Source organism: Pezoporus occidentalis, unplaced genomic scaffold, assembly GCF_034315485.1.
Source record: "Pezoporus occidentalis ecotype Australia unplaced genomic scaffold, CSIRO_AGI_Poc_V1 ctg92, whole genome shotgun sequence".
Lineage (NCBI taxonomy): Eukaryota > Metazoa > Chordata > Aves > Psittaciformes > Psittacidae > Pezoporus > Pezoporus occidentalis.
In genome coordinates, this window is record NW_026916284.1 from 834281 (window position 1) to 847142 (window position 12862).

Genomic DNA, 12862 nt, shown 5'->3' on the forward strand with positions numbered 1-12862 from the left:
GAAAGCAGCTGGCATCAGTCTCCACCCAGCATATCCTTTCCCTATTGATTCTGATCCTTCTCCAGCTGGCAAACACATGTCTCCATCCCGACCCTTTGTTTAAACGATGTGAAATACCGATGTGGTTTCTCTGTTCCTTTTCCTGGCTTGCACTCAAGATACCTGCTGGGCTCTAGGCATCTCTGCAAGGTGAGGGCTCTGCCCTTGGACCAGCACTCAATACCCCAGTCTGGGGGTAAGAGGAATGGCACTGCTGCTAGGAACAGATATACTGATGGGCTGTGGGGAGCCCAGCAAGTGGGAGCTTTGGGAGAGGCTGATTTGGGCTCTTTGAACCCTGCTGCTCTCAGCCAAGTGTGGAAGTGCAGGATTGGACCCTCCTTGGGCAGGCTTTGGACTGGGCTTTCAATGAGCCAAAGCAGCTCAGGTTTGCTGGCCCTAATGCAGACCAGCTTGGCTGGATAAAGGATGGCTCCATAGGGAGGGAGATGAACCCCTGAATCCCGCATATAAGGATGCTGTGCCCCTGGGATGTGTCTGCATGCAGCAGGTCCCAGGCTGCCCCTGAGCTCCTCGGAGCTGAAACGTCCCCTTGAGCACCCACAGAGCAGACACCTGGGGTTCCCTCAGCTGCATCCTCTTGGTGCGAGGCAGGTTTCCAGCCCAGGACCTGCCTGAGGCTCCATGCAAAGCCCGTGGTCCAGCACCACCACCTCCCTGCTCCTTATGAAGCCCATTGGGATTTGCCTTAAATCTCATCCAGGCAGCAGGAGCAGAGACCCAGCATGGGGTGGGCTCCCTTCAGCAGGGGTTGGGAGGCAGCGGGATGTCCCTGTGGCAGCGGGGACCGGGCTGCTTGATCCCTGGGGACCACACAAGCAGCCCCCATCCCATCCCATCCCCGTTCCTCGCAAGCTCCCTCCCAAACCCCGCGCTCCTGGCAAACGGGGGCCGTGGGAAGGGGAAGGGCTCACTCATTACCCTCATTTAACCAGCGCTGTTTTGAAACACGGCCTGGAGCAGCCTCCGCAGCAGAAGGGGCTGTTGAGCCGCAGCCCGGCCGCGTGTGTGCGCGGCGCCCGGTGCCAGAGAAAGACGCGTTTGTTGTCGTCGGGCCCCGGCCCCGGCCCTCCTCCGGCTCCCGCCTCCCACCCACCCATCCCGGCAACAAAACCCGCGGCCGACCCGGGACCGCTCGTGGCGGAGCCGCGGAGGCGAGAGGAGGAGGGAGACGGCCAGAGAGGAACTTGTCTTGGGGATTAATAGGAGGCAGGAGGAGGGAGAGGTGCACACAGGTAAGCTGTGCGCAGGTGATCCCCCCCCCACCCCCGGCTCTTCTCATCTTGCCTGACCCTCCATCCCAGGGCACTGCACTGGTCCATGATGCTCCTGCCCCTCTCCAGCCTCCTTTACCTGGGAAGCAGCATCTGCTCCTTCCTCTTTCCCCCTCTCTTCTTTGTTGGAACGGGAGTCTTTGTTCCTTCTCTTTGCTCCTGTTGCAAGAGTTCCTCTCGGCATGGGGCAGGATGGGTGCTGGAGGGAGGAACTCGGGGATGCACAATGTCCTGGGTGAGAGAGCATTGGAACTACTGCCAGGGGCTTTCTGTGGGGGCAAGCGAGGACCCCCCAGTGTCCCCCACCCCACATTGACCTGGGCTCTCATGCTCACCACCCCACACTGCTCTGGGATGCAGAGCTGGGGACCTGGGAGCTGCAGAGCCCCAGCCATGCCCAGGACAGACCTGGGACCCAGGATATGGGCGGTGAGGCTGGGAGGGGAGCAGACACCTCCAGAGCAGGGAACCCCCAATGTGGGGTCACTGAGCTGAGCTTGGCATCCAACAGCCAAGCTGGGGGGGTATGGGGGTCCTGGTCCCAAGGGATGGGGGCTTCACGCAGCCCCTCTCTCCATGTGGGGAGCAGGGAGATTCCCTACCCTGCGGATGGGACCAGCATCACATTGCTTTGAGAGCAAGGTGGGGGAGAGCAGCCGAGCAGCACCTCCATGCTTCACTTCCCAAGGAGCTGGTGTTCTGCCCTACATGTAGGTGCTGAAGCCCTGCTCTCCTGCCCGGCAGGCAGAGCTGTGCCCGGATCCCATAGGGATGGGACACCACTTTTTCTGCCTCGGTCATAGAGATTGGAGCCAGCTCCTTCCCTCCATGAGGGTCTCCTTTTGGAGCTCTTTGTCTGTGCGCTGGTGCAGGCAGGAGCTGATGGGAGGAAGCACCAGGGCACTGATGTTGGCTGAAGTCGTGGGGAAAGCCTTTTGTTGCATGGAAAAGCCTCATCCCTGTTTGAGAGCTTTAAGGAAAAGCATCTCCAGGGCAGAAAGTGGAACTCCATCCATCCCCTTGGCAGCTGAAGGCAAAGCACGTCGCACATGAGGGCTTGGAAGCATTCCTGGGATCGCGGGCCCTGCCTTATGTGGTGTGCGGCTGGCGGCATCCCGCAAGCTGCTTCCTGGGATGCACCCGGAGCTGCCCTGGGGATGCAGGAGGGACGGGCTGGGTGCTTTCCCTTGGGAAGACTCCGTAGGAGGTTTCCTCTGCCCTAGGAAGAGGCTGGAGGGGAGGGATGAGGCAGCGGCAGCTGCTGATAAGGCATCAGAGCAGTTTCCCACCCTCGGAGGAAGCGATGCCTGGGGGGACCAAGGCGAGGAATCCGCCGTGGGATGTGTGTGGGGCCGGGTTGTGATCACTTCAACGTCTTCTGCCATGGTTTCCTCCTGCGTGTGTCCATCCAGCTCCAATGCGTGTGGCAGAGAGCTCTGTGGGCAGGCTGAGCCGGGAGCAGCCCTGGGAAGTGTTGGGACATGCAGCAAAGGAGGAGGAGGGAGGAATTGCTGACACGGAGAAGGCAGCAGGAAGGTGCTCTCTGCCAGGGCTGCCTTCCCACGGACCCTGTTGCGGGAGGAGGGTGCTGGAGGGAGCAGTGGATGCAATGAGCCTGGTGACTGCGGTGCGGTGGGATGCAGGAGCCGAGCCCAAAAGCGTTGCCTGAGAGCCCGAGCTGCTGTGCTGAGACACCCATCCCCTGCATGGACACGGCGCTATCCCTGCAGGAAGGGCTGTAGCGGGGGCTTGGTGCCCCGCCGGCTCCAATCCTTGTTGGGAAAGGGCGAGAAGAGCGGGTTGTTGCATCAGGGCTCTGCTCCCCGGGGACCGGGGGGATGCCTGGGTGACAGCACGTCTGCCCTCCCCTCCGAGGACAGCCTTGCACTGTAGTTACCCTTTTCCACCATTCCCAGCTCTCCAGCGCCACGGGATCCCTGTTTCGGTTACAGGCTCTCGCGCTGATAGGAGCAGGCTGTTGGGGTGGTTGGAAGCCAGCGAAGGAGCTTTGCGGGTTCCTCTCGGTTATCTATAGCTTGTCCTCCTTGTCGTGCCCCATCGTGCAGGTTCCCAGCCTGGGCGAGGGCATTCTTCCAGCTTGGGGGGCTTCGGGGACGAGGGGAATTGGATGGGAAACCTATCAAAGGAGCTAGCAGGGGTACGGGCAGCACGATGGAGAGGGTCTCTTGTCCAGCCATCAAGGCTTTCCCTTCTCCTCCCGTAGCTGCCTTTATCCCTCCCTCAGCAGCAGTGGGGCTGGGTACATGGATGCTCCCTGCGCATCCAACTGCTGCAAGGGGGTGTGGGAAGGCAGGAGGCACCCAAGGGAGAGCATTGGGAATTCTGCCTGTGACAAATCCCCCCATGACCTTTACACAGCTCACTCTTGCCCCGGGGTGGGGTGGAGGGGAGTGAGTTTTGCCTGCCCTTGGCTGGGCTGTGGGGCTGACAGCGGGTGCTGTGGGTCAGGGAGATGCAATGACAATGAACTATTCAGGAAGCGAATACCAGCGGCATTTGGGGCTGGAATTTCCAGCTGTTCTGCTGGGGTTTTGTCAGTTGTAATGGGATGAATGAGGGAGCAGCTGTCTCTTCCTGGGGAAAAAACCTGGGCTGGCATCTGTTGGGTGCCTTGGTCTCGCAGCCGAGCCAGCCCGCAGCTCGGGAGGTGTCAGAACCATTTTTATCCATGAATCCAGCCTTTTCTCCACAGCCGGCAGCTGGTTTCCTGACCTCATTCATTGCTTCATGGTTTAACTTTATTCCAGTTTCACGGATTCCTTGTGGGCACTTGGGATCTGAGCTGCCCTGTCCATCAGGGACTGGTGGGAAAGGTCGAGGGGAGACCTTTGCAGAGCCGGCATTCCTGCAGGATCAGGGTGTGGGGTTTGGAAATCTGGCTTGCGTTCATGCCAGTAAATTCAACTGCATGGAACTGGATGGAGAACAGGCTGCTGACTGCGTCGGGTCCAGCTTTGAACCTTCCAGTGTGCTGGAGACAACTGTAAAGCTTGTTTGGGCCTCAGGCTTGCTGTTATCCCTGTTTTCTGCTTGTGGGGACCGCTGGCTGTGAGCTGCTTTCCTGCAGTTTGCTTGGAAGTGGGTCCCGCTTTCCCAAGCAGGCTGGAGCATGGGAGGCAGAGCTCCCATGGGCAAGGAAGGGAGAGGGGAGATGGTCGTGGTCATGGGCACAGGGATGTGTTTGTCCCCATGGGGATGGAGATTGGAGGTTTCACAATGGATAGAAGGGGCTGCATCTGCCTCCTGACACTGTACTCGTGGGCTGGCAAATGCCACACGATGCTGCCTCTCTCCAGCCTGAGCTCTGGCTCCCTGAGCCTCTGCTGTGTGCTGAGCATCTGCAGCGTGTGGAGGGGATGGTGCAGGCTGCTGTGGGACCAGGTTGCTCCTGGAAGGGCTTGAGATAACCAGCGGGCTGACAGCTCTGCCCTCCCGGTGTCATTGCATGGGGTGGCCCGAGCTGAGCACTGCCCTGCGAGTGGAGGGAGCCAAGCGCCTGGATTGCAGCACGTCCTGGCTGGAATACCACATCCCATCTGCCTCCTGCCGTCTGCAACGGGCCAAACGCAGACCTCAGCCCGCTGCGGGTGTTCAAACCCAGGTCCGAGTTTTGGAGCAGAGGCAAGAATCCCATGGAGAGGCCTGGGATAAGGCGCGGGGCGGGGGGGAGAGCAGGGAAGGAGCGGGATGCTGCGGGGCCAGGGGGGGGACCCGCCCGTACGGCAGCTCCCGGTCCGGACCCGCCCGTTCTCTGCAGCCCCGGGGCGCTCGCAGCACAGGAGCCGCACGTACATCCCGATGGGGAGGTCTGGCAGCGATCGGGCCCCGCTGCTCTCCCCTTGTTCCTCCCTTCCCCCTGCGAGATGCCAGAGCCCTGATTGAAAACAGCCGGCGTGAGGCTCGTAGGGTTAAACAGAGCCAGATGGGAGCGGGCGAGACAAAAAGGAAAGTAACGGCCTGGGGCTGGAAGTGGGAGGGGGCGAGAACAGGATCTTTGCTTGGAGCAAGTTAATTACTTGGAGCCCCAGGAATGCAATGGGATGGCTTCAAAGGGAGCCGGGCCGGCCCAGCCCTGGGAAGTGACCCATTTAAGGGTCCTAAGGGCATTGCTGGGTGGGATGGGGACCCTGTCTCCCCATGGGAAGCTGTGAGCAAAAGGGGTTGGTGTGGCTGCCCCAGCAACAACCAGCTGGGTTGTGCTGTTTGCTGCTCAGATGAGGGCTGGGAGCATTTGCCCTGCTGCTGCCCAAAGGCAAAAGCTATGGGCCTGGCTCAGCCCTGTGTTTTCTGCTCACACTGGGCTGTGCTGGGATGAGTGGGGCCATGGTGTGATGCCCCTGGCCCTGGGCTCCACTCTGTGCTGGCACAGCGAGAGTGCTGAGCAGATAAAGCCTGATTTCCCTCCATCATCAGCATCATTTCTGCCCCACTCTCTGGTCCCAGCAGCACCGGCTCCCACAGCAGATGCTGTTCCCCCAGGGAACATCTCCTGGGACAACTGTTCCCCATCTTCCTCTGAGTCTCCTCATCTTCCTCCCTGTCTCATCTCCCTTGATTCTCTTTCCCACCCTGCCTCTGCTGAGCTCCTCCATCTGCCTCGCTGTGCATCCAGCTTGGCTCTGCTCCTGCTGGGGTGACAGAAGCCTGGCGAGCACCCCGAGGTGTCTGCCCAGGAAGCCACAGCCCTGCAAGTGTAGGAGCATCCAAAGCACCTTCTGTGCTCGGGGCTTTATGGGGAGCTTGTCTGCAACAAGCTGGATCCCTCCATCCTGCCAGGCATCAGCTGCTAGCAAGTCTTGCAAGGACCATCGCCGCTGTGCCAGCCTGCAGCAGGGAGGATGGAAATGGGATCAAGCCTTAACAGGCTTGATAACGACCCAAGAAGAGGGAGGGATGGAAACTCTCTGCCTTGGGGCAAGCAGGGATCTTACCTCATCCCTTCACATCTCCTGCTTCCACTGGGGCTCTCCACAGACAACCAGCCCAGCACCCTGCAGCGGTGATGAGTGGGTTATCTGGGCAGCACAGGGAGCTCTATAACCAGACACCTTCCATATTGCCCATGTGTAATCTTACAAATGCCCTTTTTTATCACTCAGCCTTGGAAATGAGCTGTCCTGCGTTAAAGCCTCATCCCTGCAGCACAGGACCATCCATCTCTCTGTCCCACTAACTGCTGCTGGCCTCCTGATGCTGCTGCTCAGCCAATTTGCTACTGAATCGTTGATTTCTCTTTGGCTCAAGTGCAAATTAAACCTAATCCATCAAGGTCTCTGAAGGGGAGCTCCATCCTTTGGGGAGAGTCAGGGCGGTGGCGTTCCTGAGGGGGTGAAAAGAGGCCCCAAACCAAAGGAAACAACTCCCCACACACACTCCCATGGCAAAAGGCTGAGCCAGAGAGAGGGAATCTCAGTGACTCAGGCTTGAGGGTCTTCAAATCCAGCTTTGATTTGGATTTGAAGAGAGCTTCCAAGGGGAAGGAGAGGAAAAATAACAGGGATGGGAGGTGATGCGGTACCCGAACGCGGCGCTTCCTAACCCATCTCTTTGCGCTGCCTCCCTCAGGGAAACATCTGGACCATGAAGGTGGCCTTCAGATTGCTTCTCCCACTTGTTCTTGTGCTGGTCTCGGAGGTGAGCGGGCAGCGGAGGAAACCCCCCCGGAAACCCACCCGCCCGCCCCCCGAGTTTGTTGAGCCCGTGGAGCCCACAGAGCTGCCCCCACCGCTGCCCCCGGGACCCCCTTCCGTCTTCCCTGACTGCCCCCGGGAATGCTACTGCCCCCCGGACTTCCCCTCTGCCCTGTACTGCGACAGCCGCAACCTGCGCAAGGTCCCCATCATCCCGCCCCGCATCCATTACCTCTACCTCCAGAACAACTTCATCGACGACCTCCCGGAGGAGTCCTTCAGGAATGCCACGGGGCTGAAATGGGTCAACCTGGACAACAATCGCATCCGGAAGGTGGACAGGCGGGTGCTGGAGAAGCTGGAAAACCTCATCTTCCTCTACATGGAGAAGAACCAGCTCAAGGAGGTGCCTGCTTTCCTCCCGCCCAACCTGGAGCAGCTGCGTCTGAGCAGGAACCAGATCTCCAAGATCCCTGCTGGGGTCTTCAACAAGCTGGAGAACCTGGTGCTCTTGGATCTGCACCACAACAAGCTAAGCGATGGGGTCTTCAACAAGAACACCTTCAAAGGACTCAAGAACCTCATGCAACTCAACCTTGCCCACAACATCCTGAGGAAAATGCCTCCCGGGGTTCCCAGTGCTATCCACCAGCTCTTCCTGGACAGGAACAACATCGAGGACATCCCCAGTGACTACTTCAAGGAGTTCCCCAACCTGGCATTCATCCGGCTCAACTACAACCAGATCTCCGACAAGGGGCTCCCCAAGAACTCCTTCAACCTCACCAACCTGCTGGTGTTGCACTTGGCCCACAACAAGCTCACCAACGTCCCTTTCATCAGCCCCAAGCTGGAGCACCTCTACCTGAACAACAACTCCATCGACAGTGAGTTGTGCTGCCTGGGGGGAACAGATGGGATTGAGGATGGGGGCTCGGTGGCGTTTTCCACCCACTGGGTTGTGAACCCTTTAAAGGGGGGCGTAGTGATGGGATGAGCTGGGAGCTCTTTGTAGGTGAATGAGGCCTAAAGGAGGATGGATTTGCGCGGGGCTGAGGTTTGGGGTGGTAGCTGAGGAGCGGAGCTCAATTCCCCCTGGTTCTCGAAGGGCTTTTCTTGCTCGTTGTCATGGGCAGTTCTCTGGGGCCGCTTCACCGTTTGAACAGTTGCTTCCCCAGCAGGGCTCAGAAATAGGGATATTGAGAAAGGAGCCTCTGTGCACATATTTTAAGAGCAGATGCCAAAACACGCAGTCAAGATGGTTAGAAATAACCCAGCTCCGCTCTCGAGCTCAGCCTCACGGAGGAAGGAACAGGGAGAACAAGGCAGGGATGGAGGTTGCCTTGGCAAAGCAGCCGGCGCCGCAGTTTGATGCGAGAAGTGCTGGCCTGTGAAACGTGTAAACAGAGCTCGTACGACGGAGGAGAAGGCAGAGCCCCATTCCCGGCCACCCCAGATGTCCCTGCTATGCGAGGTCCGGCAGCCCGCTGTGTTATCCGTGGGGAAGCAGGAATGTGCTGCTCCTGCCAGAAACCCTCTGTGTGCACCAGGAAAAGCCTGCTGGGCTCTGCCCTTTCTGGCTGTGAGGGGTGTACGGGGGCTGCAGGACCCGCTCAGGGCATTGCTGGCAGGATGCTGGTCCCCACCGGTGCCGCTGTGTTTATTGTGTAGTGATGGTGTGCGGATGCAAAGCATCCTGCTGCCAAAGAGGGGTTGTGCAGCCACAGCTCAGCTCCAGCTGAACATCGGCCAGCAAGGGACAAGCAAGGAAACTGCTCTGAGCAGGCACCCACTGAGAGCGCTGTGGGATGTGATGCCAGAGAGGGGGGGAAAAAACCCTCCCAAAGCCACGTCCCTACTCTCAGGAGATTGCTGCTCCCAGGGAATAGTGAACCAGTGATGAATGTGTGGTCCAAACGCTGTTAATCTGCATTGTGTTTAACCAACACCAGACTGGAGCCAAGGGGAACCCTGGGGTGAAGGTGGTGATTGCTGCTGGTCCTGCTGGGGCTGCCCATGGACAGGAGCCTGCGTGGCTGTGCCCATCGTGTCCCAGCTTTGCCTTTGCCTATTTTATCCAGCTTTTGTAAGGTTTCAGTGCCTGGAGCTGGGTTTATTTTCCATCCTGCAGACCCTGGGGTGAGGAGAAGCACGTGGAAATCCAGAAGCAAGCAACGAGCTGGTTGCTGATGTTATCTCATGGTGCTGGAGCACGGTTCCTTGATGTTTTGTTGAGGGCTTAGGGCTGCTCGGCAGGTTTCATGTTTGGAATGACACCTTCTTCCTCTCAAATGACACCGTACCCATCACCGTGCTGTGGCTGAATGTGACCTACTTCGTTTCTGATCAAAAGCGGGATTTTCCTCTCGCTGGAGCTGTGCTGTTTTCTGGAACAGGCTGGGAATCCCCCCCTCCCCTTGGTAGCAAAGCAACCCCATTTTGGGGTTCAACAGGCAGGCAGGGAGGGGGGACTCAAGCCTCAAGCATCCCTCTCTGCCTTCCCTTTCCTCTAACCCGCATCCCGCTTTTCCTCTCCTCCCTGCAGAAATCAATGGGACGCAGATCTGCCCCACCTCGCTGATGTCCATCCAGGACTTCTCCCCCTCCGACCTGGACAGTGTGCCCCGGCTCCGGTACCTGCGCCTGGACGGGAACCTCCTGAAGCCCCCCATCCCCTTGGACCTGATGATGTGCTTCCGCCTCCTGCAGTCCGTGGTGTTCTAGCCCTGCCCGGCAGCGCGGCTCTCCCAGGACTTGGCTTTGCACAGAGACTGAACCCATATCCATGTCTGAGACGTGGGACCCTCTTTGCCTCCCTCTCCTTCTGCTCACATCCCTCCTCCCTTCCCCTCTTTCCCCCCTGCAGTGCACGCGTGGCTTGTGCATCCTTGGGGACCACAGTGTGAGGGACAGCACCGTGTCAAGCAGCCACCCCAGGTCACAGCATCAGCCCAGGGTGGCTGCCACGCTCACCCCAGCTCCCTGCTTGTGGGCTCTGCCTTCTCTGTCCTCCCCCAGGCCAGCCCTGAGGCTGGCTCTGCCTCTCCTCTTCTACCCAGCAGGGTTTTAGGAGATTGCATTCAGCCCAAGCCAAAAGCATCTCTGGATGGAGCTGATGGGGAAGCCCAGGGACCACTTCGCTGCAGGACCCTGCACCATCCCTCCGGGATGCATACAGAGAGCCTGTGATGTTCCTCGGGAGCGATGGAGGTGGAGCAGGGATGCCTTGGGCTGGTGTGCCAAGGGTGCAGGGGTACAGGGTGAGGCCAGCGGGTGGCTGGGGGAGCAGGGTATGCGCAGGCAGAGGGTGGCTGGTGTGGCAATGACGCCTCATGGCCATGTCCCAGGGCCCCAAGCAAGGGACACGCTGGTGTGGGGGTTTGCCCTTGGCTCTAGGGGTTATTTCCTCCCAGTGGTGTGGCTTTGGTAGGAGGGAGCGGGGAGGGTGCCTGGCCCCTGCGCTGGAGCTGGGCTCTGCTGCGCCCTGGGTGGGTTGCACCTTCCCCGCAGCAGCCCATCACAACCCCTCCTTTGCAGAGCAGCCCCTTCCCCAGCTTCCATCCCAGCAGCATCATTCCATGGTGCCGCAGCCCCCTCCCAGACCCCTGCATCCTCCCATGTGGAGATGAAGGACTTGGTGCATCGGCTTCCAGCTAAAACCCTGCACAGGATCCATGGCATGGGACCCCCAGGCAGGGCAGAGCCAGCAGCTCTGCACTGATGCCAGCAGGACACTCATGTTTAGGTACCCAAGGGCTGATGCAGGTGTAAGCCTGGGGCTGGGTTGACCTGCAAGGCCTCTGCTTCTCCCCCTGTTCCCTCCTTGATTCCCACCTCCTGGAAGTTTTACTCTCAGTTGCTTTCTTGAACCACACACATGGATTTGCCTCTTTTTATTTTGGTTAGAAAAAAAGAAAGAAAAAGGGAAGAAAGACTCTTTTGGAACAGCTGTGTTTTATCCTCCCTGTTTCACATGTATCGCTTCCCTCTTTGATAGCTGTACTGCATATATAGGGTGTCTGGGTTTGGGGGGGGTTGGTCTCTCTTTTTTTCTTCCTGATTCTCAGGATTTAGATTTAAGGCCAAGCATTAGAGGGGAAAGAAAAAAAAGAATCCAATTGAAACACGTATTAAAGCAACAAACCAAAGACACCAGCTTGGTACCTCCACTGCGTTCAGCCAGCCTTCCCCAAGACAGGCACGGACGGGCACCGTGTCCTGCTCCTTGGGGTTGGGATGGGGATGCTCCCTGCAGCCTGGGGACGTGCTGGCTCTGAGCCCTGAACCATGGAAGGTTTATTCACCCCCTGTGCTAATTCAGCCTTATTTTCCCATGAGCAAATCCTCTTCCGAATCTTCCTCCCGTGGGCTTTGTTGGGTTCGACAGGTTTCAACCTTAAACCCGGAGACCCTATGTATATATATAATGTGTATATATACTGGTAGACTGTACAGATATAGCTAGAGACATATGTAGTTCTCGACTGATTTCAACTTAATGGTATTTTCACTCCTACTCTCCGCAGCAGTGGAAATAAAATGATTCACAAGGGACCCAGCACCGCGTTTGGGCCTGCCTCCCTCCGATCCATCCTCATCCTCCTCGCTGCGGGAGCTGCCGCTTCCCTCAGGACCATCTTTCCTCTGTTGGGCACGACCTTCCCAGCAGTGGGAGCTTGGGAGAACCCTGGCAGTCCCTGCAGTGGGAGGGCTCCGGGGGTGTTTGTGGTGTGCCCTTGCCTGAAGCGATGCTGGCTTGGACTCACAAGCAGCGTTTGCGGGCACCTTGTGGAGCTTGGGCCTGTCTTAATGAGCACCTCTGCTAATGAAAACAAGCCTGGCTGACCTCAGCTGCAGCTCCGTGGGCTGTGCCTGCAGCTAAAGGGGCATCGTTGCCCCTGCGAGGCAGCTGGTGTCCGTGTGGGGTAAATGAGCTTGGGCTGATCCATTCCCCCCATCGCCTTCATGCGCCCGGAGAAGCTGGACCACTACCCCCTAGGTGAGTGTGCCCTGCGGGAGCAGCACGGAGGAGCTCCAGGGCACGCAGAGGGGCAGGAGGCCCCTCTCCTACCCGCAGCATCCGTGCCCAGGGCTCGCTTTCACACGAGCAGAATGGATGTAGGCAGCGCCTTCTCCTCCTGCCCATCGCCGCAGCTTCAGAGCTCTCCTCTCGCTGCTGAACATGAATCACGAGCCGAGAGGGAGGGTGGCCGTGGGCTGGGTGCGAACGCAGGGGCTGCAGCGTGGGGCTGCTCACGGGAGCAGGAGGGGATGTGTGGATGCGGGGATGCGCAGGGCAGGCAGCGAGCAGCCCTTCTGTGCTCGTGCTGGAGGAGAAAACCTCCCTGTTTGGGACTCAGGGTGTGAATTGTGCCCTCCCGGGGGTGCATTCACTGCCTGCCTGTGTCCCCCCTTCCCCGGGAAGGCAAAGGGGGGTTCAATCCTTCCCTCTGCACAATCACTGTGCCACTATGGGAGGGGAACCTGGGAAGCTCTACCCTTGCCGTGTGTGTCGTGGGGAAGGCTGGGGGCTGAGTGGGGCTGCTGGGATGGGCACCAAAGGTGGGTGCTGATCTTCCCAATGCTGGAAAGGGGGATGTGGGCTGGATATAGCGAGAGGCAGTTTGGAGCGGGATGAGTGACTGCTCGAATCACACTCCCCCCCCCCCAAAATCACTGCTGACCCCCAACCCACTTGTGGGTGCCAGAGCAGGGCTTGCACTGATGATGCCGTGGGTGCAGGCATTCACTGCTGCCTCTGGGGACAAGAAGTGGGGGCAAGGATGGGCACCAGTTCCTTCTGTAGGGCAGTAAAACCACTGCCCCAGGGCCCCCTGTGCAGCAGCTTCCCCTATGCTGGGTTGCTGGGCAGGAGCT

At 58.9% G+C, this 12862-nt stretch overlaps 1 protein-coding gene across 1 annotated transcript; it reads left to right on the plus strand.

The window, feature by feature from the left end:
* Positions 1–1024: 1024 nt before the first annotated feature.
* Positions 1025–10646, plus strand: PRELP (proline and arginine rich end leucine rich repeat protein). Its single transcript, XM_062605561.1, has 3 exons — positions 1025–1295; positions 6921–7872; positions 9531–10646. Exons 2-3 carry the CDS (start codon positions 6936–6938, stop codon positions 9707–9709), a joined length of 1116 nt encoding a protein of 371 aa, XP_062461545.1. The 5' UTR covers positions 1025–1295; positions 6921–6935; the 3' UTR covers positions 9710–10646.
* Positions 10647–12862: the final 2216 nt, after the last annotated feature.